Source organism: Mauremys mutica, chromosome 19, assembly GCF_020497125.1.
Source record: "Mauremys mutica isolate MM-2020 ecotype Southern chromosome 19, ASM2049712v1, whole genome shotgun sequence".
Classification (NCBI taxonomy): domain Eukaryota; kingdom Metazoa; phylum Chordata; order Testudines; family Geoemydidae; genus Mauremys; species Mauremys mutica.
Window position 1 is genome coordinate 20261805 of NC_059090.1, and position 26892 is coordinate 20288696.

Consider the following 26892-nt stretch of genomic DNA (forward strand, 5'->3'; position numbering starts at 1 on the left):
TGTGGCTCAGGGTGCAGCTCAGGGTGCGAGGAGAGGAGTAGCTAGGGGCAGTGTGCAGGCAGGGAGTAGCTAGGGGCTGTGCCGGGAGGGGTGCAGCTCAGGGTGCGGGGAGAGGAGTAGCTAGGGGCGGTGTGCAGGCAGGGAGTAGCTAGGAGCTGTGCCTGGAGGGGTGTGGCTCAGGGTGTGGGGAGAGGAGTAGCTAGGGGCAGTGTGCAGGCAGGGAGTAGCTAGTGCCTGTGTTGGGAGGGGTGTGGCTCAGGGTGCAGCTCAGGGTGCGGGGAGAGGAGTAGCTAGGGGCAGTGTGCAGGCAGGGAGTAGCTAGGGGCTGTGCCGGGAGGGGTGTGGCTCAGGGTGCGGGGAGAGGAGTAGCTAGGGGCGGTGTGCAGGCAGGGAGTAGCTAGGAGCTGTGCCAGGAGGGGTGTGGCTCAGGGTGCGGGGAGAGGAGTAGCTAGGGGCGGTGTGCGGGCAGGGAGTAGCTAGGAGCTGTGCCGGGAGGGGTGTGGCTCAGGGTGCGGGGAGAGGAGTAGCTAGGAGCTGTGTGCAGGCAGGGAGTAGCTAGGAGCTGTGCCAGGAGGGGTGTGGCTCAGGGTGCGGGGAGAGGAGTAGCTAGGGGCGGTGTGCGGGCAGGGAGTAGCTAGGAGCTGTGCCGGGAGGGGTGTGGCTCAGGGTGCGGGGAGAGGAGCAGCTAGGGGCGGTGTGCAGGCAGGGGGTAGCTAGGGGCGGTGTGCCGGCAGGGGGTAGCTCAGAGTACAGGCAGAGGCTGTGTAAGGGTGTGCTGCTGCGGGGGGGTTTGCTGTTGCGGGGCCAGCCATGCACTCAGTCCCTAGTTGGCACAGTGGGGCCAGCTCTGCAGGGTAGGGGCTGGGGCAAGGAGTGCGCTCTGCCTGCCCACGTACATAATGGCAGGGGGAGGGGGACACACTGACGTCAGCCCCCACCCGGCTCCGTGCGACAGATCAGGAGGCAGGCTCCCGGTCCTCTGCAGCGCTGCCAGCGGGGGATCCACGGCAGGGGCAGCACTAGCGGCTGCAGACAGAAGCGGAGCAGGGCAAAGGGGGGGGAGCATTTTCCCTCCCGCTGGGAACGTCACCCCAATATTGTACAAAACTCAAGGAGGGGCAGGTCCCCCCACCCCCTGCCCTCCCTAAATGGCACCCCTGGCCTGTTGGGAAGTTGAGTGCTTATAATATTGTGACTGAAGGGACAGTCATGCTGCCTGCTTTTGAAGGCAAAAAGAATTTTAAAAGGTTAAAACATTTAAATGCCAAAGGTCTCACATAAGCGTTACCTGTTGAGTTCATAAAGATGTTTTCCTGAGATGAAATACTGGGTTAGAGGTTGTGTGTTACTGACACACTGGATACTAGAATTCATGAAACACGTATTACCCAGATTACTTAATCCAGTGGCACCCTTTTCAGTAGGAACTGAGAGAAAAGAGGTACAGTTATTTAACATGACATATTTTAAATACATATAAGAAATACAATAGAAGAAAAATTAATCTACAGTGAGATTTCACTAGAAGATTACAACCTCCTTCACCCTGCCCCCGTTACAAGATATCAAATAATGTAAAGACAACAGACTTCTGAGATACTGAGTGCCCTAAATTTTCACTGAAGTCAACAGAAATTGAGGGTGTCTGGCAACTTGCTAAAATTGGCCCTATTATAGACCATGGAAAAGATACTGGTAATTGGTGTAATCCATGTTGTTTCTGCATCAGTAAATAAATGATTTTTCTATTCTGCAGTAGCATTACCATATCATTGCAATTTTTGGTTGTGTTATTCTTGTTCAATAATACTGAAGTCTTCCTTCAACTTAAAAAAAATGTAAAACACAGAAATATGCAAGTCTTATTCACCTCTACCCCGATATAACATGACCTGATATAACACGAATTCGGATATAACGCGGTAAAGCAGCGCTCGGGGTGGGGGCTGCGCACTCTGGTGGATCAAAGCAAGTTCGATATAACGCGGTTTCACCTATAATGGGATAAGATTTTTTGGCTCCCGAGGACAGCATTATATCGGGGTAGAGGTGTATTATAAACGAGGTGAAAAGGAAGCAACTGATTTTCCAAAAACCGTTAATCCAATTTCAAGATTAGCTGTATTCAGAGTTTGCTGAATGTTGCAGGACTTGATTACCTCTGAATTCAACACCCCAACACTTTTAGGAGCTAAATCTACAACACAGAACAAAACAAGTAGAACAGTTGGTAACATGTCTGTACCACTATTTGCAATCATTATGTTAAAAACAAAATGGTTCCACAAAACAGAATATATTATAGTTTTTTTCCCCTATCATAATTGCGTTACCGCACTTGAACACTTACCTTTATGTCTGTCTATTTTACTACTGTTTGCTATAAATGACATCTCCTCTGGCCAGCTCATGTCTTTGTTTCGAACTAGAAAGAAACACAGTAAAACAATTTTTATTTTTACCTACTCCAGAGAGCTGATCATGTAGTTAAAGTGATTTCATTCATTTCCAACTGTTTATTAAAATGCAGAAACTGGTTTATTATTTCATTTTGTTTTTACTTTATTAACCATACATAAAGACACCATTGGTAATCTTGAGATTTCTTTCCTATTGTAAAAGCCAATTTTCAGGATTTATTAACTTAATATTGTACATGGCAGCAGATAACTAGACTGACTGATTATAGGTCCAGATGCAATATCTTTCTCTTTAACAGAAAGATAACTTTTAATTACAAAAGGACAATAGATTCAAATGTATTTAGATATCAGCATGAGGGGGAAATGATGTCATAAAACCATGCCTCAAGTTGAGAACAAGATTTAATTTGGCCACTTAGTCATCAAGTATTCATCAAATTTTAAGCCACAAAACTCCACATTCTTACCCCAAAGTAAGTTAAACATGTGCACAGGGGGTGTGTCTGCACTGCAATTAGACACCTGCAGCTGGCCTGTGCCAGCTGACTTGGGCTCAGGGGCTGTTTAATTGCAGTGTAGACTTTCGGGCTTGGGCTGGAGGCCAAGCTGTAGGACCCTGCGAGGTGGGAGGGTCCCCAAACTCGGAAATTTACACTAGAATGAAACAGTCCCATTGCCTGAGCCCCATGAGCCGGGCCAGCCTGGAGTTTTTATCTGCACCGTAGACAGATCCAAAGAGTGTAACACCAGACGTGGTTTTGTGAGTGCAACATACCTATCATCATTTCTGTTCAAAAGTTTATTTTTAAAAAGATGTTTATGACATTATAATCAGTACTAATGCAAGGCTTGAGGCCAATGGCAGGCTGGAGTAAGTCTGTACTTAATTTGTTCCCAAATTTAAGGGGGAAGCTCAAAAGTCTGGCATTAAATTAGCTGAAAGGTCACAAATCTATATGCCTTTCTGCCATTGACAAAGGCCCACTCATTTTTAACTGTTGTTTCCAGTAGTGGTTAGTGTGATGCTGGCAGACCAGGTGCCAGCTCATGCCAATGCCCCTAGGCCTCACTAAAGATTGAAAACACATAGCTGGAAACCAGTCTGGCTCACCTTTGTGTTAGTATTGTTAAAACAGGAATTAGATTTAGAGATGTGTTTAGTGTTTGGACTTTATGAAATGCTTGAGAGTCACTGGATGCATTAATCTCACTTATAGTATTTGTATCCCATGGTATAAAGGTAATATTTAAGTGTTTGCTCTGTAACTATAAAAGTGTTTGCTAAGAAACTGGAAACTCCCACAGTCAGGACAGAAGCATTACCAAGTGTGAAATACTAATTAACAACAAGAGGTGTCATCTCCTGCCCCACAAAAGGAGGCCTATGGACACCAGACAAACCACTGTGGAACCTCAATGGACAAAAGACTTTGTTGATTGTTCTCCCCACACCCATGAAGCGGGGACATGCACAAACACTCATTGCATCACAGCTTGAAATCTGGGGGGAGGGAATGAAAATCCCTGTCAAAAGGCAGTGGTCACCACACGCTGGTTGGAACTTGGAGAAGGCAGTATTTTTAAGCATAAGCAAGGGATTTCCCAAGCTGCTTAGCTTGTGTTAGTCCTAAAGGGCATTCAGAGCTTGCACATTACAGTAGCTTCTATTACCTTTTGAAACCTAAGACTGTAACTCATTTGTGTGTGTATGTTTATCTACTTTAATCTTGTAAGGAACTCATTTCTTTATTCTAGTTCATAAATCTTTAGTTAGTTTACTACAGGATTGGTTACAATCTTTGGTGAGAGATCGAAGGTACAATTTACCAGGGGTAAGTGACTGGTCCGTTGAGACTGGATGTAACTGGAATATTGTTGTGATTTTTGGTGTAAGGGACTATCTATCACAATGGCAAGCATCTGGGTGGCAAGTTAGACCAGAGTGCCCAAGGAGATGGTCTGTGACTCCATATTAAGGTTGTTATAGTGCTTGTGGAGCTCACACCTGATACTTGGTTGGTGAAATCTAAAATTTAGGGTTTGTGCCTTGGTCTGTAACAGTCAGCCCTGAGGCTGGCACACACGTTCGTGAGCCACTACAGACAGCCTGACACCCAAAATGTGCCAGGCGCTTTTGAAAGACAGAAGACGACACAATGCCTGCACCAAAAAGTTTAAAAGCTAACCCATTAGGGACTGAAACATGCAGTGCTATTTCACAATCTGCTGCTTTCTAAATATGTTGAAGTGTCACAGAGTGCATTCTTGCAAACTTTTGTAAATAAAAGCTTTTCTGTGTTTTTTTCAGGTGGTGGTGTTGGAGGGTGCTTTGCTCTTAATTAGCACTGTAAGCATTGCGGACTGTTCTTGAGATTTTCCTTGTAAGCCAATTATTATATAAGGGATGAATACATTTTGCTCCCAAAGCACTGCATATGTTTGACATAGAAAAATTATATATTTGTCTAAAATATATCTGTTGAACTTCATGCAGAAACTAATAAATCTCCATTATCCATTTTTATACCTTCTATTACTAAGTGCTGCTGATCTTGGATTTTCAGGTATTCTAACATATGATCCTCATCATCCAGAAGAGTAAGATAGTTCTGCAAAGAAAAAATTACTGTTTATTTCTAGTTTTTAAAAAAATTCGGAGGCTAATTTAAATTTTAATCTTAAAGTAACAGGACTCAGAGTACTAGTTTTTTCAGGATATAAATTGGTTACAAGCTCCCTACTTGTGCACATTAATTAAACAGAGCTTACTTGCATCTCCAAAAGTATCCACTGGCTTTTTAGATAAAACTTAAAGCTATGTATGTTTTTTCCTTATAATGAGGATAGTAGCATACTGGATGAAACCCTAGCTAATTCATAATCAAGAGTAGGTTTTAAGGGACATGGGCAAGAACAACATTGTCTATGAAAAAGCAAAGCAGGAAAAGAAGACATCTAGCTAAAGGTAAATTATTTCAAATTCCAAGTTGCAACCAAAGGTGAATTTTTCACAAATGCCTAAGGGATTTAAGAGAACATCATTGACCATGAATGGGACTAGTGCTCCTAAATCCTTTTGGCACTTTTCAAAATCTTCCTAGATTAACTATTCACTAATTCGCTGGCTTCCTAGAGCTGATTTGACTTCAACATGTGGTCTCAGAAGTTTTATCATCTTCCATCTTCTCCTCCTTATTAGGAAATAGGGCATCTCCATTTATAAATCCTCCCCTAAGGGATGTCTGAACCACGTGCTCCTCTGCACCTGTCGGCTTTCCCCCAGTAAGTAAATAGGTGTGCAAGTAAATAGGTAAATTCTAAGGATACACTATGGCACCATTGACTTATACAGTCTCTTATTCAGGAAAATCTTTTTTCTTTTGAATATGAGCCATTATATTATGCTGTTTATTAAATGTCTATTAAATTCTGACTCCCCCTCCATTTTTATCTTCCCTAGTTATCTGTGATTTACAAAACAGAACCAGCATGAAGCTCATTTGGTTTCGGTCTGCTTTTATTTTTTCCAGTGAAATCTGTAGAAAAGCCACATAAACAGAGATGTTATTCAGTAAAAACACAGTCATCTTTTTCAACAGTAGCCTCCAAATTTTGGGTTGGCTTGATTCCTATGTGAAATGTGGCAACAGGCAATAAGCCCCAAAATAATTCCTTTTTCGGACACTCACTTGAGATACCAAATGACAAACAGCCACTTTTAGCCAAAGACTCAATTCTATTCTTCTGCCTATTCCACAGTTTTAAGTTAATGGACAAATACTACACAAAAGCTAATGAAGGTAGTTCTCTCCAATCAGAATAATAAATCAGTGCAGAAATGCTGTATACACCATTAGGCATAGTTGTTAATTTCCTGGGACAACATTTCTTATGGTGACTGTCATGGTTTCTTCTATTCCTCATAAGCATATAGGTACAAGAGGATATCCGTATCTAACATCATCTACTATGAAAGCAATTGTAGTGTGTGTAATGGTAGGTCCATTTGGGGAGACAGTTCTAGTGCAAATGGCCAGTGTGGACTTTTCTGCATTATAAAATTTCACTATATTTGGACACAGCTGTGAAGAATTGAGTTCACTGACAGGATCATTACAATAAATTTGCAGACATTGTAGATCAGGGCAAACTATGTTCCTCATTGCATCAACTATTTTAATTCTTCACTGACATTCTAACAGTAACGTTCTGCAACGCACTAATTTCACTTTACTATCAACACCCGTGTATATTATGATTTGTATATTAAAATAATTTAAAATGCAAACACATGAAGAAAGAATGGTTCCTGGATGGCTGCTGGCATATGCAAACAGACAATATGCACATAACAGGCTGCATCTGAAGGAAACAAAGTTTTTAATTTATCTTCATAGCAGGTGCTATGATGCTACAAACTAGCTCTCAAAATTCAATAGAAGAGGGCTGAGTTGTAATTACATCAGAAAGAAAACCAGGATATATGTAAATTAATGTCAGTCTTACAAAGAAAAATTTGCCACATTCTTCACCAAGCAAATCGAAAAATTCCAATTTCACAGCTGGGAGCACATATGAAAACTAACATGCAGGTGGTGGGTCAAAGTCTTTAGTATCACAAACATTCTGGCCCAAATTTTTTCAGACCAAAGTGTGTAAATAGTAGCTACAGCACATGCATCTCTGAATTTGTGTGTTTAGCAGTTTTCTGAAGAGTGAAGATATACACAACATTTAAAATCCTTAAAGGTTAAGTTACCTCACTATTGTATAACCACAGCCGCATATCCTCCTCTTTTATACGTAGCCTCTGGGACAGATATTCATGTATCTCTTTAATAGTTTGCATCCGACTAAAGCAGCCTGTATAAGCCAACACTCGTTTTAAGGGAGCACTGGGAGAAGGTACATTCCCTGTGTCACAATCACAAGAAAAAGGCCAAGATGTTCATAACACACATATCTGTACATACAGTAATAGGCAGATGAGTTTAATAAGGTTATTCTACAATATACACATTCAAATAAATGCATTTGGTGAAAAAGGAGTCCACAGAGCTACTCATGTTATGGTGTTAATATCGGCCATACTGCAATCTTAATAAATATTAACCCTTGGGAAACTTCCCACACAAAAAACACACAGTATAACTTTAATCCAAAATTACCATAAGCAGCAATCTCTCCCTCCCTGCTTGCTAATAGCAGAGCATTCTGGAGAGGCTGTCATTGGCAAGACTTCATTACTTTTACAAACTATACTACAACAATTACAACCATACTGTGAAGTAGCAAAACTGATCTGATCTGTTTCCTTAGAAGACAAGATATGAAAGGCAAGAGGTAGATGTTTTGTTTTTTAATTAAACTTTAAAAAAAATTCCTTCATGAAACCTATTCTTAGAAAGCTTATTATATGTAAAGGAAAAATGTGGGGAAAAAAAATCAGTTTTACTGTTCTCTTCTGGGAAGCAGCGCTTCTTCTATGGAGACGAATGTCGATCTGTGAAGATTTAATCTACCTAGAAGCTTCAGAACTGGATTACTCTCTAATAGTCAAGGGCTGCATAACACATTTTGGAAAGATGCCTAGAAATTCAACACAGTTTCTCAACATTCACTCAGATATGTCTGTCAAGCCAAAAATATTATTTGCAGTATTCAATATATCTAGCTCATCTTCGGATAATGTACTTGCAAATATCGGGTTTGAAAAAATGAGTCCAATGTGACATTTTTTATTTTTCTGGGGCTTTTTCAGTTTAAAATTAAAACGTTTTTCCTTCAGTGCACACCCTGACCTAACAGCTGTATTACTTTAAGTGAACTGAAGGAGCAGTATAGTTACAGTTCAGTTGTCAAAAAAGATTAGAAGAACCCAACAAACAGCATTATGATATGGAATGACACTACATGCTATGGCACTGAGCAGCAAAACTAAACCACAATCATTTTATAAATCAGCAAAGCATCTGTTTTACCTTAAAATACCAAGCAAAGGACTATAATTTCTTAAAAAACACAAAGCATTTTCTGCAATTAAAGATGAGAGGATTAGTTGTAAGATTACAGCAAGAAAGCACATTTAAAAAAACTCAAAGATTAATATTTGATTGAACAAATAATTAGTGCAGAGCAAAATAATTCCAAATCAAGATTAAATTTGGCATACCAGAGGAACCAATGTATTTGAATTAGAAATGTTTAGGTACCAAACAGAGCAGTTTTCATTATATAAAGTTAAGTAGTAAAAAATGTTTTGGGGTACTAGGCGGTTTCTATAGCGCAACTTGATCAAGCAGGCAGCCACTAATTATACAGTATTTTAGGATTGTAGTATTACCATATTTTACAGGATTTGTCAAAGCAGTGAAAAATCGAGCATCTGCATGAGTTTTAAATACACACTGACTAAAAAGGTCAATGTCCTTCCCGGTTCTGATTTCCAGTGACCAGTCCTGTTTGCATCTATACATACACTAATACACATGTGCATGCAAATCTCAATTTGTGCATCTCCTGCCACACGGCATTCCAACACTGGAGATTTGCTCAGACACAAACTGTAGTAGCTAGGTATGCAATTGTGCATACAAACCTGATAACTGAAAATCAGACCTCTATAATGCCTTCTTGACCTGTCTGTAAAATATTATGAAACTAAAGGCTACATGCTTAGGATCCAGGACCAGTGTAATCTTAAAATGAGAATAGAGATTGTAATTATGGGGTGTTAGCAGAAATCTAGATTTTCCACTAATCTCATCTGTATGAATTTCCATCCTCTTGCACAAATGCAGCCTGTGTTTTCAAATTGTATCAAGTAGAAGACTTCACATTTCACTTGCCCAATCATTTCTTATCAAGTGTTAAATATATGTGTTAGAGACTAATTACCTGGTGAACTCAGAACCAGTCATAGTTCACTGTGAAGTGTGAACCAGCAGCTGGATGAACACAGCTGATTTATTACAATGTAGTATTGTATGTTAAGGGCCAATCTAAAATAAATTCAGATATAAATATTCTATAACTACACAGACTGCAGACAAGGAAAATAAGATGGCCTTCCCCAGCTGTTTGTTTTAAGCAGTGCTCATTTCCCACTCTCACATCACCAATCTGAAATGTGTTTAATAACTACGCAAGTGAACTCACTTAAAAACTGAAAATGCCCTTAGCCTCTCCCTTTTGCGCAAGATCTTGATAAAAGCTCTTTGAGTGATTGGTAAAACTTTATTCTGCTTTACAATCGATTAGAAGATGTATAAGCACAGTGGCAGCAAGCTTCTATTGACCTGGGTCTCGCTCTTTAGAAACTGCACAGTTGTGTTCTTGCTGCATTCTTAAGTTACCTCTAGGTAAATGATGAGGAAACATTCTCAGGCTCATCATACCCATATTCACCCAGATGTTCGATTGTTGCGTTCGAGTGGCAGGTTGCTGTCTCAGAAAGAGCAGATAGCGAGGAAATAACTCTAGCTCAGCGAGGCCAGTTTTGCTGTTTTTGATCACCTAGTGAAGACATTTAAAGAAAATTTCAGAGACTTCCCTTCTGAGTCTTCAGGAAGCCTAAAATGAACCTCTGTAGGGGGCAGATGTGATCTGAGGCCTGGGAGAGCAAAGGACCATACTGAAAATGTGTCAGAGAAGAATGGACTTTTGGGACAATATGTCTTCAGTGAATTTCCTGGGGAGGTTAATGCAAAAACTACTCCCTGAGAAGTGGGTCATTGTCTGCTGATTACCTGTTTCCTGGAGATGAGATCAAAGTCCCAAGCAATACAAAGAAACAGCTGAACTGACCACCCTGAGTTCTGGTTCTGAATCTGAGACAAGCTATGAACTTGAAAAATCCAGTTGAGTTCTGAAGAACTGCCACCAACCAGAGCCCGAGGTTAGAGTTGGGGGTGACCTCTGCTAAAGCTTTTTAGCATGTGTGTAGGTTCTTTTATTGTTTTAATATGTTTTCAACTTAAGAATAAATGTGCTTGGCTAGAAGCAGTGTGTTAACTTGTAACTGCAGGCAATACACTGATCACAGCTTCTGGAGAGAGCAAACCACATATGCTGGCCTTTTAGAAAGTCTGGCTTGCTGGGGATATCACAGCGTAGGCAGGGAACTGGACAGGAGGAAGTGAGATGAGGGTCTCTGCACAAGAGAGGTAATAGCTGGCAGCTAGAAACCTTTAAGTGGGTGCCCTCAAGCGATCACGGAAGGGGAGTACAGGTGCAGTTACCCTGAAACCGTGACAGACGTCTCTTCAAACATTGCAGTGAAATGCTCAAGTATGGTTAGTTTGCGTTGTGTGTAAAATGCTGAGGCCTTTTCTAAACTACAAGAGGTGTTTGTTTCCATGGAGATTATGTGTGAGGAGGACAACAGAAGTCAATAGGGTTGTACTGTAAAATAACTGCCACCATCATAGATCATCAGACAATTGTATAAACTCTTACAACCAACACTGCTCACTAGCCGTAACACTGAGTATTTTAAAAAAAAAAATCCTGAAAGAAAACAGTTTAAAAATCTGGTCAGAAACAAAACATTTAAAATACTGAGGATTATTGTACATAGTTGCTTTCATCTAAATGGACCCCCAAACACTATGAAGTTTACTAAATCAATTGTATACTATACACAAACAGTCTTTGAATTATAAGATCCTATCTGACCAGCAGGGTGAGCAATACTGAGTTCCTATAAAAGAAAACTTCTTGAAGGACAGGTGTCATTTTAAGGCTCCAGGGCTGCACAGGATTCACGTCACCCACGAAATACAGTCATCTCTGTGGCAAAACCTAGTACTGGTTAAGCAACGCACAGCAATTTTACACAAGAGTTCGGAACCAGTAGTGACAAAGCGTGTAGGCAGATTTTTAGATGTGGACTTCACAGAATGATGCATTTTGGGCGGGAGACAGGTTCACATCTCTGCTCTTAAACAAAAGCACTAAGGAACTTCTAACTCCAGGGCCATAGGGTCAATTTTATGTCTTCTACAAAAGAAGAACTATAGCAACACAATGCCCTTGTAGCACTTGGCTTTGAAACCCTTCCTCTTAAATTGATCTAGTGTAGTCCACAGGTCTGACTAGAAGTGACTTAAAGATCACTGTAAGGACCCTGCAATGTCAACAGAATTGAAAGAAAGTTTCAAATTCCTTCGAATTAATAAATCTTGCTTAATTTCTCTTGATCTTGCTTTAATCAGGTTTTGATACATTCAGATTAATAATTCATGTATGCCATAGTTAGACTGCATAATACAACTCTAACAGTATGAACTGTTAGACGTCATTTTGTAATGCCATATACCGGTATACATATTATTTATTTACTGTGCAGTAGCTAGAGGAGACAATTGTGTATTTTAACAGTAAATATCCTCATTCACTTCTGTTTCAGAATAGCTCTGAATACTTTGGCTGTGTAGCTATTGCTAAGAAGTCACTCAGCAGGATAACAAGAGATGTCAACATAATCCACTTATACTGCATTCTGTCTACGGTAGGCAATTTTAGATAGCATGGGGCTAGATCTGAGGACCCAGGAGGTCCCTTCCAGTCCTATGTCCCTATCTACATTTGAAAGTAAAAGTGACCTTAAGATACAAGGCAGAATTTAATTGTTTAGAAACTGCCATGTTTGAATATAGTAAATGCCACTGATATTTACAAACACATCTTCACTTTCTCCTTCGTTAAGATTACATTTGGAAAACATTTTAAAAAACAGATCCAGGAGCACCTTGCCAAGTAAGAGACCCATTACTAAGTAACAAGCTTTCTACTGCAAGTTAGTAAGTGAACATATGCAATAAGAATTCCATGAGCACAGATTCATCATGACACCAATTCATAAAAAGACATCTTGTTGTTTTCATCTGGAGAAAGAGTACCTTGGGTGTAATCATTTATACTGCTTCTTAATAATCAGACTATAGTATGTTTGGAAAGGTAACTGCCTAAGTAATGTGAAAGCTCAGCACAGCCCTCCTCTATCAAGTCTCTGCTGAGAAACGGCTATGCTATCAGGCTTGATGGAAGAGTGATTGAGGTGGTACATTAGGAAGAGGGAGAATTAAGACAAGTCAAATTTGTAATGGTTGTTAATTTAAAAGAAATAGGCAATATTGTTCAGTAAGAATAAACATTAATGGAACAAAGCAACTTCTACAATGTTAGCAGTTAACATGGCACAAAAGAAATGTAAGAGCTGATAGTGAACTCTGGGTACAGGATCTGTTCAAACTACGAAGCATTATTTATATCGCATCAGCACCTAATGGCTCCAGTGAGGATTTAGAATCAGACTCTAACACACACAAAACAGTAGCAATCTGGGCAGGTGCTATCTAAAAAATAGGTGGTTTATTCTTAATTTTAATTAGATTTCATATAAAACCTGACATTCAGATTTTCACGTCGCATAATACTGTGAACATTCATGGGAACAAAAAATAAATCAATCAATCAGGAGTATGACATAGAACAGCGTGATTGCATCGGCTGGCTAACAAGAATTACAAACTCTTCAAGGCAGGGGCCATGTGTTCCCAGACATTTTACAGTGCCTGCCACAGTGGGGCCTCCTAACTCCAATTAGGATTTCTTGGGTGCTGCAGCAAAATAAAACATCCCCAGGAGATCTAACTGTAGACAACATGGATCACTGTAGAGAAGGTAGGTGGAGCCTCTGGAGTGAGAACAGCTTACACCCATCTCCCATTTCACACCCCCTTGAAATAACTTATGGAAAGATAATTATAGCCATAGATTGGCTGACGGAAGCAAAGTTGAAATGCAGGGAAAATCTAGAGGGAATAACACTTCAGATTAACTGTGAAACCTTTCTTTAACCAATTAACATTGTGAGACTTGCTCCAGAGGGGTAGATCAATAAGTGGATGTTTAGGCACAGACAGGATTGTTAGCATACATGACTTCAGAGACTGTCCCAAATAAACAGTGACTATATTCATTACTTACTGGTCTAGGTAATGCCAGGTTTGCCCCATACCAGTGGTAAAGGGCTCTCCATACTGGTTCTGGTACCATTTTATAATCCCTCCCTTCAATCAGATGTGGAGATCGTTTTAATCGTCCGCCTTCCAGTGTTAATGATGCAGCCTTTAAACAAAAAAGGGTAGTGACAGGTCTTAAATGGAGAAAATAGCCCACAGCTGCAAAGATTTCAGCTCATGAATACTAGAACATGTTTTAATTATTTAAATATGCTAGCAAGTGGCAATTACCACCTGTTTATCGTACTGGAAGAAAGTATTTAATGTAACAACTATGTTTAATTTTTACTATTAAATACTTCTCTAAAAGGGACAAGATAAAATTCCTATTTTCACCCTTTTTTTTATTACTACCATCAGATTATTATTATTTATGTTTCAACATTTATACTGTTAACTGTTCGCATTTCACTCAACTTGAACAGTGAAACTAGACTGGTCAGTTTACAAAAGTGTTTTCAATATAATTTTTTAAATGTTATTTTTATGAAAACATTTCCATCTGTTTTACTATATTTTGGAAATCCACTTAAACGCAGTTGCACCTTTTCCCTCCTGGAAACTATTTCACAGTGGCCCTTTAAATAAAAACCAAAATAATTTCTGTAGTAAAAGTCAGAACACGGATTACTACACCGCAAATGGTAGACAATACTAATTTTTTTGTTCTGTGGCTAACAAAATTGTGCCAAGCAATATTAAACTAGAAATTAAGCGATAATTGATCGCTAATTTTGTCCTGTTGCCTAATTATCTAAATAAATTAAGTTTTTACAGCTAGAAAATTGAGAAAGATTTATAAAAACATTTTCCTGAATTTCCATAGGTCAGTCACACTCACCTTCACTGGTTCTTGTGTTACTAGTGGTTGGTTATCAATAGCTCCTGGTCTTTGTGGATTAAGTTGTAGCAATATATTTCCACTGGATCCAAGCAAACACTGATTATTATTGTCCGAAGTGTTATGCTGCCTAGCAAAACACATATCGGCTGCTGGAGTGCTAGAGTAAAGAAAACCTGTAGAAGAAATGAGTAATGTGTCTCAATTTTAGTTTAAGTTATATCCCATAAACAAGAGCACGTCAATTAGAAAACAAGGATAAACTTCTGTGTTAAGATTGTGGGAAAAGTTTCCCTCAAATAGTACTTGAATCGCACCAAAGATATATAAATGGATCCAGATAACAGAGCGCAAAACATGCATCTGTATCTGAAAATAGGGACTTGAGTGTAAGATAACTGTATTCCCAAATTAATATTTGGGCATACAAATACCAGTTTCTGGGCACAGTGGCCGGCAGTTCAGGTATGCTGTTACCTAGTTGTGTGCATGGTAACTGCTATCTGTGTTTCACAATTTATCCCTATGCATAAAGAGTAACAGGGACAGAGACATGCACAGTGATGCTGTTACATTCATGGCCCCGAACAAGGCAAGTGCCTGTATTCATACAGAACCACCTATTGGCTGAATAATATAATACAGAAATAATGAGGCCTGGCTTCTGGGACCATAATCACAAGCAAGCAGTTGGCTTTATTAACTGTGAAACATACAGCTGTGGGTGGCTCCAGCATGAGGAAAAAGTTAGATTGTTCTGGTCCAGAGAATACAGTATATGTAACCATCCTATTCTTGAATACCAAATAAAATTCAGTTAGCTTTCAAGAAAGAAAATCTGTCAAGATTTTGCTACCAACAAGATGGCAGAATTTTTTCTGTGGCTGGACTGGTAACATTGAAGTGGGGAGAAAGGAGAGGACAATAGGTTACTCTGAGATAGTCCCTAAAAAAAAGCAAGAGTAGAGCATCACTTTGAGTGATTGTTTGATTGGCTGGAGTTAAGTAGTGGGGAAGGACTTGAGGTATACAGCTTGCCCGGGCTTTTAAAGAGTCAGTTTGGCTTAGGAGCTGGCACAGGGTCGCACTAGCCTGAAAAGATTTTGTTCAAGCTAGACAAAGGCTTATCCTAACTCTGGAGATTTTTACTTTAGCGGGGAGACATATTGTTATGATATTGCTACAGGAATTTTTGTAATAAATTATTTCAGTTCCTACAGAACCTAATATTAAGACATATATTGTCCTATATTTTTAATGCCTCTGAGTCTTTTTCTGCTCCTTTCCACTTCACAGGGAAAGTGATCTGAGGGCAGATCATTGCGTGATGACAGACACAACTTTATTGGAAACGGAAAAAATTATTTTGGAAAATTACAATGATGGGATGATGATGAAAACAATGTTGAGCATAATTAATAGCATATAGGGAGAAATGTGTTGTTTAAATAATCCTGTCCTCTTACCTGCCAAATAGACTCAAATGCACTGTTATACCAACAGTCCAAACCCAGCCCATTTTTTTAACTTCAATCTTGCTACCTTTTAGTCTGGAGGAACCCATGTAATATTCGGATCCCCTGAGACCCATCCTAGATTAAACCTTTATGGGAACAAGATTTTATGCTTACTGCTGCTAGTAGTCTCTGAGGCTTCTGATGCAGTAGAAATATTATCTGAAAACTTTTCTTCTGTGACAGAGAAGTAATTTAGACCTCCTCTTTTGTCTTCTCTCTGTTCTGATGTATGGATTGCAGCAGCTACGAGTGAATTCTTACCTCCACTCAAGACAGATGAAGGTTCTATCACAACAGGGTTAGCATCCTATAATTGTTAGAGAAAGAGAAAGGTGAACTATTGGCCAACATAAAACTGGAAATTTAAAATCACTCATGTACAGAGTTAATACACCAGCATACATTGTACCAACATTACTTTTACAGATCTCAACATGTTCTATAAAAAGATATTTTCCCATCTACAGCATGAGGATAACAGCTATTCACCATCCAAATCACCAGAATAAGTATTTATATACTATATTGATGCATGTTACAGACAACTATAAAACAGGTAAGACTGCTTTGTTCTGTCGAAGAACCTGGAAATGGCATGTTTTTAAGCAGCTACCGTTATCTGCTATAAACATTTTAAGATCTAATTGATAATTGGCTGTAGAAGTCATCTCTATTGGAAGGGTTGGGGGGCTTGGAATAAATGTAGGGCTTCTGAAAGTGAACAGCTAAGTCCACTGGGCTGAGCAGGCATGGCACAAGTTATGCATACTTTTCTCACACCTACAGCTGGGCAGGAAATGGTTTTCTTTTCCTGTCAACGTTTTCGAGATGAATACATTTTCCTGTTCCACACTGGGACGCACCATAAACATTTCAAAATTTTCCATAAAAAAAGGAGAGACTGGCCAAGAATAGACCATAACTCAGGGATTAGGACATATCTGGGATGTGGGAAACCCAGGCTCAAGTTCCTACTCTGTTTGAATCCAAGCTCGTCCACATCTCAGGTGAGCTTCCTAACCACTGCTGTCTTTAGATGTTTTCCATTTTGAAGGTTCAGTTCAGATTTTAGTAATTTCAATTATACTTTAATATCACAAGATGCTGGGAAAAAGCAACCAGTGAAGGAACAAATTAGAACTATTTTGAGACCAGAATGGAAAAATTTGGATAGCAAAAAAGTAGGTTACTATGGTACAGTGCAGGGATCAGCAACCTTTCAGAAGTGGTGTGCCGAGTCTTCGTTTATTCACTTTAAGGTTTTGCGTGCCAATAATACATTTTAAACCTTTTTAGAAGGTCTCTTTCTATAAGTCTATAATATACAACTAAACTATTGTATGTAAAGTAAATAAGGTTTCAGAATGTTTAAGAAGCTTCATTTAAAATTAAATTAAAATGCAGAGCCCCCCAGACTGGTGGCCAGGACCTGGGCAGTGTGGGTGCCACTGAAAAATCAGCTCGCGTGCCGCCTTTGGCACCCGTGCCATAGGTTGCCTACCCCTGGCATAGTGTTTCAATTAGCAGCCATGGAAAACTAGGAGAAGCTCATAGTTTTATGGCTCTATAATGGATGCACTTTGAGCCTACACTAATTTAACTGTAGATTTACTGATACTTGTTCAATATAAATCAATTTAAGTTTCAATTAGATTTCTGGAAAGGCTGCAAGTGGAGTTGTTTAAATGCACGTTAAACTTCCCTACTCTGTGTTAAAAAACGATCATTTACAAGAAAAAAATTCGGACAATTTTAATTCTCGCTAACAGTTTCAAAATATGAAGTTCACTATGCCTCAGCCCGAGCTGCAAAATGCTCTCCTACCAACGCAGACAACTATAGAAAAATTCTCAGGAAAATTTAAAATTTCCTTACTTGTCTGCATTAGAGTTAGGTTAAAAATAAAACTATGGTCATTACAAAATGCTGCTTCACTAAAAGTTTCAACACCAGGCACTAGGAAAAGACTGTTAGCTAAATAGAACGGTCATGCCTGGTGGCTCAGCTATACATCTTTTCGGTGCCAGAATGACATGAAGGTTGGATTCCTTGTCTTGCTCTTTGGAGAAACAGCACTGAAAAGGCAATCTGGCTCACCGCTAGGGCAAGGTGAATGGGAGACCTCATGTCATCCAAAAGCAACACATCTACCCACTTAAGAAAAAGGTATTGACAAGGTTTGAAAAAAGTCTCATCCAGGTTTAGAACAATAATAGCCACAAGAGGAAATCTTCAGAGGTTAGAAAGCAGAAGAAACAATGGGAAATAATCAGAGCTTAAGAGGGCCATGGGATGTCCATACATCCGCAACAAAAAGAAAATTTATGTAATGAACACTACTGCAACAAGACTGAAAAAGGGGGAGACCCATTTAAAGTTGCATCTGAACAAGATTTACTTGCAACTTCTTGGCTTATGTTATAGCAACATCATCGAATAAAGTCAAATGAGCATAAAAAAGTAATATGTTCAACTAAACAATGTCCATGACATAATTCTCCTGTATGTATCTGTAGAGTCCTGTGTTGTTCTTTAATATTTTCTTTACATGACAGCAAAGTACAGATGCCTGTAAGCCACTATGTTGTATAGAGAATCTCAGAAGTGCTGGAGTTAAGCAAGGTATTAGGTATGAAATCCTATATTCTTTTGAATAAATCACACTACAGAAAGGATCAAATTACTCAGCGTGTCAAGCAAGCCAAAATGTCCATTAAGTCAACATTTGTCCAACTCGTCATGTATGAACAACTGTAATTAAATCACTCCATAACAGTGCACACTTTCTAATCTTTGCATTGATAAAGCAAGTCACATTTTTATTTAAATGACATCCTCTTCTAACTATTAATATACCTCTTCTTCTGAGGAGCAACTTATTTCATTTATTTTTCTCCATTTGCAGTTGAGTGAATTGCTAATAATTTTTATTCTGGTCTCAAACAAGTCTTAAGTAGATTTCCCCCCCCCGTCCCCCAATGTGTATCAAGCTGGCAAAGACAGTCTCATTTGTATGCTTTTATGGTAAAGTCTTCAAGGAAAATAGCCTCACTTCAATTCACTTTCATGAGGTTTTGGTAACATACTTTAAAAAAAAACCACACCATGTTCTCTGGCTACTACTTCTCCATCATTGCTATTTATCAGGATATTCATATATAAATCAAACTCCCCCTCAGTTCATTCGGAAAAGGCACAATGCATTATTTGTCTCACACACACACTCATTATTATAATTAGTTATGTTAAAAGCCAACTGGGTTGCGATATCACCAAATAAATCAGACAGAACAAAAGGGCTGTGTATTGGCAAGAGGACTCTTAATGGACAACTATCATAAAAAGCCGCAACGATGGGAAAGAAAATGCAGAATAACTATGACAGCCTGATGGGATCTGAGTGAAAAGTTTAGTATGCAACAGTGATTCTCTAAATCAATTTGCTTCCTCTAATGGATGAGGGATATTTAATTTCTAGCATTCTTTTTTATTTACTCATTGATTAATTGATTAAGCAATCATTTGCTCTTCCTTTCCTGTTTTATCAACACATGCACAAATGGAACATCAAATGTTGAAATCTCACTGTATTAACATGAGCTACTGCCAAACTTACATATTTGACATATTCTTTCCACTGCTGCCACCATTGCATTGCGATGAGAAACCAGTTGTGCCCTGGCTGGAGACCATATCTGCTTTCCCGTTCTAACCAACCCCTACATACAAGAATTAAGAAAACAATACAATCAAAGACATTACTTCAAACATAGCAGTTTAAAAAAAAATGTCAAGTACTAAAATGGTGGTTAATGTGGAAACATAAAAACCATTTTTTTCAATAAAATGCATACCTAATAATTTGTCCTTCCTCTTCTGGGGTAGCAGGTCTTAAACCCAAAACTATATGGCACACCTACAGAGAGAGAGGGAGGCAAATCTTACCAAGAAGATGTAAGGCTGTCAATGAGACAGTAGATAAGAAGTAATAAGGGCATCTTCCACACAGAGACATCTTTCAGAAACAGCATTTGGATGATGATAGATTATTTCAAATTAACACAAGATTCAAAGCCAAGTGTATTTTTTTATGTGGTTTTAGTCAAGCAAGTCATATATTCAACACCAAATTTACAGGATCCTATTTGTACTATTTAGCTGAAGGTAAGCCCCAACTTGGATGCCCAAGGCAGAAAGAAAAAGGAAGGGTTAACTAATTTTTTTTAAAGGGTCTCTCCTGACATAGCTGTACACAAGGAAAAACACTGAGGTTCCAGTCATCAACTACAGTAACATTTACCCCTAAACTATAACCAATTTTAATAAATGAATCCAACCCAACTCCTGACAAAGGAAAAGAAGACAGCTGGGTAATACAGTAGTTAGCTTAGCACTCTTATAGGTCTTTTCCTCTGCTGATCTGAAAGTACTTTAGAAAGGAGGGCAAATATGATCTCTATTTTGCACATGAGGAAACTGATGACATGCCCAAGGCCATTCAGTGACAGAGCCAGAATTAGAATCCATGCCTCCAATTCCCCGCCCAGTGACTGGTTAGGGCTTTAGAAAGAGGTGGCCACCCAGCTCCAAAGAAAGTTCACACTATTTGCAGTTTATCCTCCTACTAGTATATGTTTTAGTTGGCAACAACAAAAATGTAAGCCTCAGCCTAAGCTTTCTATCTAAGCTTGCCTGCATTTAAAGTTTCTCTGTAGAAACATATATATTCCTAGAGCTCCCTTCCATTTATGAATCAATCCCACCTCCCTGATTATCTTCCGCAGAGTAAGCTAGTTGCATTGGTTACAAACATAGCATCTTACAGCAGCGTTTTAACACCTGCTATCTGGGTTGCTCAATAGAAGAATCCTGGCCACCATGTTATGAGGGAGAAAAGAATCAGAGAGAAAGTAAATCAGTTTCAATACCAATACAGTATTATTAAAATTCATTTGTCTATTAATAATGCATTTCACATTAATACTGTTGATTACTAATAATCATGTTTATTACAGTAATACCTAAGAAGTAACCAAGAATGGAGCCCCAATGCTTGGCACTGGCTATACACAGTAAGAGACAATCCCCGCCCCAAAGAACTTTACAGTCTAAAACAGACAAGATACAGGATGGGGGAAAGTGGTAGAACCCACAGCAGAATGAACAACTTGAAACTTCACGTTAGTTCCACTATTATTTTTAGGTGGATTTGTTTGGTAGGAATAAGCTGAAGTGGAAAGAAAAGTGAAAGGAGAGAGGACATTGAAGGGAAGTGGAGTGCAGGGACAAAGGTTCCCCTCTGCAGTTCAACCTGGGGAGGAACCTTGGTGTTAGTTTCCCCAGAGTGAAGGGGTCCCTCTGCATCCATGGGGGTGGTGGGGGAGGGACGGCTCTAGCCTGGACCCCATTTTACCCTTTTCCTCCCAGTGCAGGAGTCCCTGATTTGGCTACTTCTGCACCTATAGGTTGGAACCTCTCTGCAGTTGTCCCCAATACCACATGGGGAAAGAGACCACCTGAGTCCTACTTTCCCCAGAGTAGGGGGAGGGGGTGGGTCCTCCCCAATAAACTGTTCGGTCTTTGAGCCAGTTTTCAGATTGGTTGCTCCTCATTACATGTTTTATAGCCTCTTTTCATGTGTCTTTTGAAGCTACCAATTTGAATCTCAGCTGGAGAGGTCTAATGATTGGTGGAGCAACTGATTTAAATTGATATTACAGTGTGAGAGCTGGTATTCTAATAATCTGAACAAAAGAAAGGTCATTAGCTGCTGGGAAGTGACAGATTTCCCAACAACTATAACACAGCTGGCTCTGATGTTAGTTTTTTTTTTTTTTTAAACTAATGCTATAGTGTACTAGCATCAACTTCTTCAAAATACACCACCCCTGCTGTTATCAAAGCAATTTGTTGAAAGGCTTGATTTAAAGTAATGAAGACTAGATACATAACAAATACTTCACACTTTCATAGCACTTTTCATATGTACAGCCCAAGATCTTCACTAAGCATTAATCACCGTTTTACAGATGAGGAGCTGAGGCACAGAGAAGTTAAGTGACTGCACAAATACATCAGTGGCAGAATTAGTATCCTCGTCCCCTTCTAATGTCTTGTGCAGTGAGCATGCTGGGCTGGAGATTGCTGCTTAGATAGTAAGAGCTTGGGTGGTCCTACTTATAGTGGATTCATGAAGAGAACATGAGGAGGCATGAAAACTAAACTAAAAATATCATTATGAGAATGAGCGTTCTAAACACTTACTGAAGAACAAATACATCAACTAATCCATCACCAGAGAACACTTAGATTGCCAAGAGTTATTAATTTTAGCTCTAGTATTCACATATATTATTCAGTTATTAGTTAAGCATTGATAGTGTGTTAGTGCTATTCAGGCCATAAAAATAAAGACACCTGATCCTGAGGAGATTATAATGCAAGAAAGAGCTAAAATGTACTATAGCTAATTCTACAACATTTATTTAGAAAACAATCTTCCTAGATTTAATTCTTTTTACCAGTGAATAAATTTGGTGGCTTCCAATGGAGATTGCAACACTTCCACTCCCACCCAAATTTTGGCAGAAGTATCATCACAATAAAATGTAAAGTTGCTTTAGAATGAATATATACATAAGAGATCTTGAAAAAAGGGCTGGCTCAGTAGCCTAGGGCTTGGGAGGAATCTGAAATTTTATCTTTTTCTTTGCTGCACGCACGATAACTGCCTCCACACACTCAGCCCCTTTGGGAAGGAACATGCCTCTGTTCAACTCTGACCGTGTAGCTGATTAAGGAACTACACTTACAGGGAGCTAAATTAGGGCAATTCCTCAGAGCTCCATTAGGGAAGATAACTTCTTTAACCACCTCTCAGGACAAAAAGTTTGATGGAAAACAGGCAGGGAATAAATGACAAAGATGAAAACAATCTTTGGGGTTTACATTTTACAAAAGATGAGCCAACCTTGAAATGTGGCTGTGCTGTTTTTGAAATTGGGCCTGAATTGGATTTTAAAAATTCAACATACATTTGATCCCAAGCTCCCGAATTCCAGGTTTACCTGCGCTGTGAAAGGGATGTGATGTGATATCTCTCTGTGCACTATTAATAAAAGGCCATTTAGATACTGTCTACAGAACATGGTTAAAAAAAAGGGGGAGGGGGGGACTGTAAGCTGCAGGGGCAGCCTCTCTCATTTCCTGTTCACTTTTTAGAGAAGATTTGGAATGCCACCACTTTTAATGGGGAATGTATCTACTGTTACAGTTTAAATTTCTTTCCATTTTATGTACCAGGTACACCATTTTTAACAGCTTGTGCTTCAGGCATCTCACACTTAAGTGAATAATAAGCAGTACAGCATCATTCAGTCAAGGTAATACACTCGTACAAAAAACACACTTTACTCAAATAGACAAAACTGTACATGAGTTGACACAAATGCTGATGCTGCATTTTGTGACTGCAAAAAGAAAAGCTGATGAGTTAATTACCATATTGTTAAGGTTTAAATTTGCACTAAATGTACCTGAAAAAGTAGATTTAAAAATTCATTGGCAAGAGCACTCTTCACACTCCAGATCTGATAGTCTTCCAGAGTGAGGTGTCCGAGCTAAGTTAAAAAGAGGGGAAGGGAAATAATGAGCATTACCAAGTTCACCTCATTTCTATGTAAACTGTACATAAACCCATCAGACAGAACAGGAAAAGTAAGTGTCTGGGAAAGGATTACCATACAGCATTACTGCTATAAAACTTCATCTGAGGCAACGATAATGAAATTAAATCCAGATACTAGTTTTAGCTTATCTTAGTCAAAGCACAGGAATGTCCCAAAAGAATTACCCGGCACTGAACCTACACAGAATGAACCATGCAAAGGTACCAATCTTTGTTCCGGCAACATAAAACAATTTAGTTCCCAATATCCATTATAAACGCGCTTTCTCAAGCCGTAGCCAAAACGGCATTGAAGGATCCAGATGAATGGTCAGGACAGCCATTTTGTAGGATACAAAGCAACATCGAGGCTATGTTTCTGCAACGAGTGCTCCACAGAAATGCCCCAGCATTCGTACAGAACTGCACAGAAGTCAACTGCAGGTTTAGGGTCTATTTGTTGTAAGATTCTAAAGCAGATTTTTTCAATAATGTTCTTATCTTAATTTACAATCTGCGCTATAAAAAGATGACGTCATGAAAGTAGCTCTTAGGAGTTTACAAAAAGCACTGCTCATTTTAAGTCCATGTATGTCCAACTTGACATACTGAGTTCTATAGTAAATTGATCCTAACAACAAACCTTTAAATCAAAATATAGATCTTTACATGGCAAAATAGCAGAATTTTCCTAATGTCCAATTATTTCATACATGTTCTAAAGGAGAAAATAATGCAATTCCTTCTTGACAGTCAGGCTGACTGGGGCTCTGGAATCGTGTCTCACCTTCAGAGTGCTTCCTAGCATCCAGGTGCAATGTTGACGGGGTTCTCTTAGTTGGGCTGTGACAAATAACTCAGATTCTATCTTTCGCCTGGGACTAGTCAGTCCTCTTCCTCCGAGCAGGGGCCCTCCCCCCTTAGCCATCTTCCTGAAGCTGGGCTGGTTCTCACCTTAGGGTAGTCTGTCTTATCCCACCTTTAAACAGGAGTCCCTCCCTTCACCCTCTCTCTCTAGGGCTGGGAGTTATGTTCCATACAGTCACAAGCTAGATCTCCTCCTCCTCCAAACAGGAGTCGTCCCTCAGTTCTGTCTCTGGAAATGGAGTTGTATCTCAGGCTTCCTTCCTTAGGGTAATTGGTCTTGTCCCTGATTCAAGCAGAAGTTTCCCCTCAACCCTCTTCCTTGAGACTGTCAACTCCATATTCTTTTTTTTTAAGTGACCAATCATTGCTGTAATTGTCTTTTTGGCTCAGGTTAGTCAGTCCTACCCTCCTTCAAGCAGGACATTCCCCCTTAGCCCTCTTTCTGAAACTACGGTTATGCCTCAGGCCTTGGGTTAATTAGCTTTATCCTCCTTCAAGCAGGACTTTTCCTCTCCAGACCTCTTCCTGGAGCTAGGCTTGTGTCTTAAATTAGCTGCAAGGCTTTTACCAATTCCCTTCAGCTGAACATCCTTTCCACTCTGGAGGGTTCAACAGTGTCTGTCTTGCAGTGAGGGAGCACGCAGCCTTTCTACCATTCCCCTTCCCCTACCTGCTTCCCAACTGGTTGGGTGAGAGGGGAGCCTTGTCCCGCCCAATCTGCAAGGCTCCTGGTCCCATGCTCTTCAAGGTACAGCAACAAGATTCCCTCTCCAAGCACTATTCATTCCTGGGGCTGCTTCCACCCTATGCCTGTCTCCCATAGGTCTCTCTATATCCTCCCACTGGACCTTTCAAACCCTCAAAGGGCCATGCCAGGTTGTAGGGTGGGCTGACCAGTCAGAGTTACTGCCCTTGATGGCAGACGACCCCATCACAGAATCTAAGTGCTACATTCAAAAAGTACACTGCCATTTTGTAATGCTACACAGTTCTGCTTGTTTTTTTCCTCCCCTAAGCCATTACTGTCAGTAACATTAATAAAGCTTCCTTTTTATGTCAAAGTACTTCGAGCAAAGGTCAAGATGTAATACAGCTTTGCAAATGTCAGCTACACAAGATATATTTTACCTATTTGGCAACAGCACAAAGCATTGCTGGCCATAGGTGAATATAAAACACACCCAAGTCAGGAGATCGACAAGAATCCAGATTATAAATATAAACAAGAAATGATAAAGTAGTGCAGTTTGACATTGCCCAGCTCCATGAAACTTTCTGATTTTTTTAACTGCCTGATAAAAGGCTCAACTTGATATTTTCCTACTGGAATGCAACTGCATAAACACTTAGTCAGTACTGGTAGTTACTAAATCTCTGGTTACACCTACTTTGTTCACAGTTCAAAGGCAAAATGAGATAATGTGCCTAGGAGTTCAATAACTCACCTAACTGCTGCAGCAGCTGCTTTTTCCAGCACTATTTTCATAATGTATTGGGAGGGTCCATCATTTTACATATCATCTTTGTTGAGATGAGATGGTACGGTCTTTTCCCTTTTACTTAACACTTTGAGAATAGGTCGTCAACATGCTTAGCTACAGACTACCCTCACTGTGGAGCAAACTATAAAAACCTGACTGGGTGAAAGAAAGAGCATCTCAGAGGCTACTTTTCCTACCGTTGTAATAGAAGAATCTTTCTACCAGAAGATAGGCCAGCAACTTCAAATGGAACACAGATAGCTATGGTATACAATTGTTCACGGTAATAAGCATGTCTAAGTATCCTTGATAACTTTTCAGAAGTAACTTGTAGTTCCCATGAACTTCCCCACTTAAGGTTATAAGGCAATGAATTAAATTGTGGAACCAAAGTCATTGCATATTGGAGGAGGTGTGATCATCCTGAACCAATCAGATTAAAAAGTGCATTTCTCAAATACATTATCATCTAGTATGAATATAAAAATGCCTAAAAGTGTTATATACGAGCTAGGTATTATTTTTATTATTAAAAGACTGAAGAGCTTCTGTATAATCAAGAACAGTCACGACAACTGCCTCTAGAGTATGTTTCATGGATTTCTGCCTTGGCTGTGATAGAGACAATATGTATATGTACTTCATTATATATGAAAATATTGTAGAAGAAATTTGATCTGAATGTAACATCTCAACAACTGAAGGCAAAAACGTATGCATTTCAAGGTAGTATATATAACATTATACAGCACTACTGATCTCCTGAAGGATAAGTCTATTCATCTTCCTATCTGCTGCAGAGTATGATACGTGCTGACACAGTGAACACACAGGAAGTTTATTATGCTTTTGTTTTTTATCTATGACTTGTTGGTTTTTAACAACAAAACAACAAGGTGTATAAACCCATTTCTTCACACACAAACACAAAAATTAGGTTTATTAAAGCAGTACTACTCACACATAAATTCTAGTAATGGCATAGGATGATTAATTTCAGCTGATTATATAAATTTGGACCTGATTTTCACAAGTGTTAAGTTTCACACCGAGATCCCCCACTTACTTCA

General features: G+C 39.4%; 1 protein-coding gene across 3 annotated transcripts in view; it reads right to left on the reverse strand.

The window, feature by feature from the left end:
* The window catches only part of USP32 (ubiquitin specific peptidase 32), a 137299-nt gene that overhangs the window by 23332 nt on the left and 87075 nt on the right, over positions 1 to 26892 (reverse strand). For 2 of the 3 annotated variants that reach the window (XM_044994066.1, XM_044994065.1), the window contains exons 10-20: positions 23344 to 23427; positions 19663 to 19724; positions 19425 to 19527; positions 15923 to 16115; positions 14292 to 14467; positions 13416 to 13556; positions 9821 to 9938; positions 7183 to 7337; positions 4951 to 5032; positions 2351 to 2425; positions 1289 to 1427 (exon numbers count right to left, since the gene is read on the reverse strand). In XM_044994066.1, coding sequence (XP_044850001.1) covers positions 1289 to 1427; positions 2351 to 2425; positions 4951 to 5032; positions 7183 to 7337; positions 9821 to 9938; positions 13416 to 13556; positions 14292 to 14467; positions 15923 to 16115; positions 19425 to 19527; positions 19663 to 19724; positions 23344 to 23427 — 1328 coding nt within the window. Of the gene's footprint in view, positions 1 to 1288; positions 1428 to 2350; positions 2426 to 4950; positions 5033 to 7182; positions 7338 to 9778; positions 9939 to 13415; positions 13557 to 14291; positions 14468 to 15922; positions 16116 to 19424; positions 19528 to 19662; positions 19725 to 23343; positions 23428 to 26892 lie in introns of all 3 variants that reach the window. The other variant, XM_044994064.1, reaches the window with a different exon arrangement.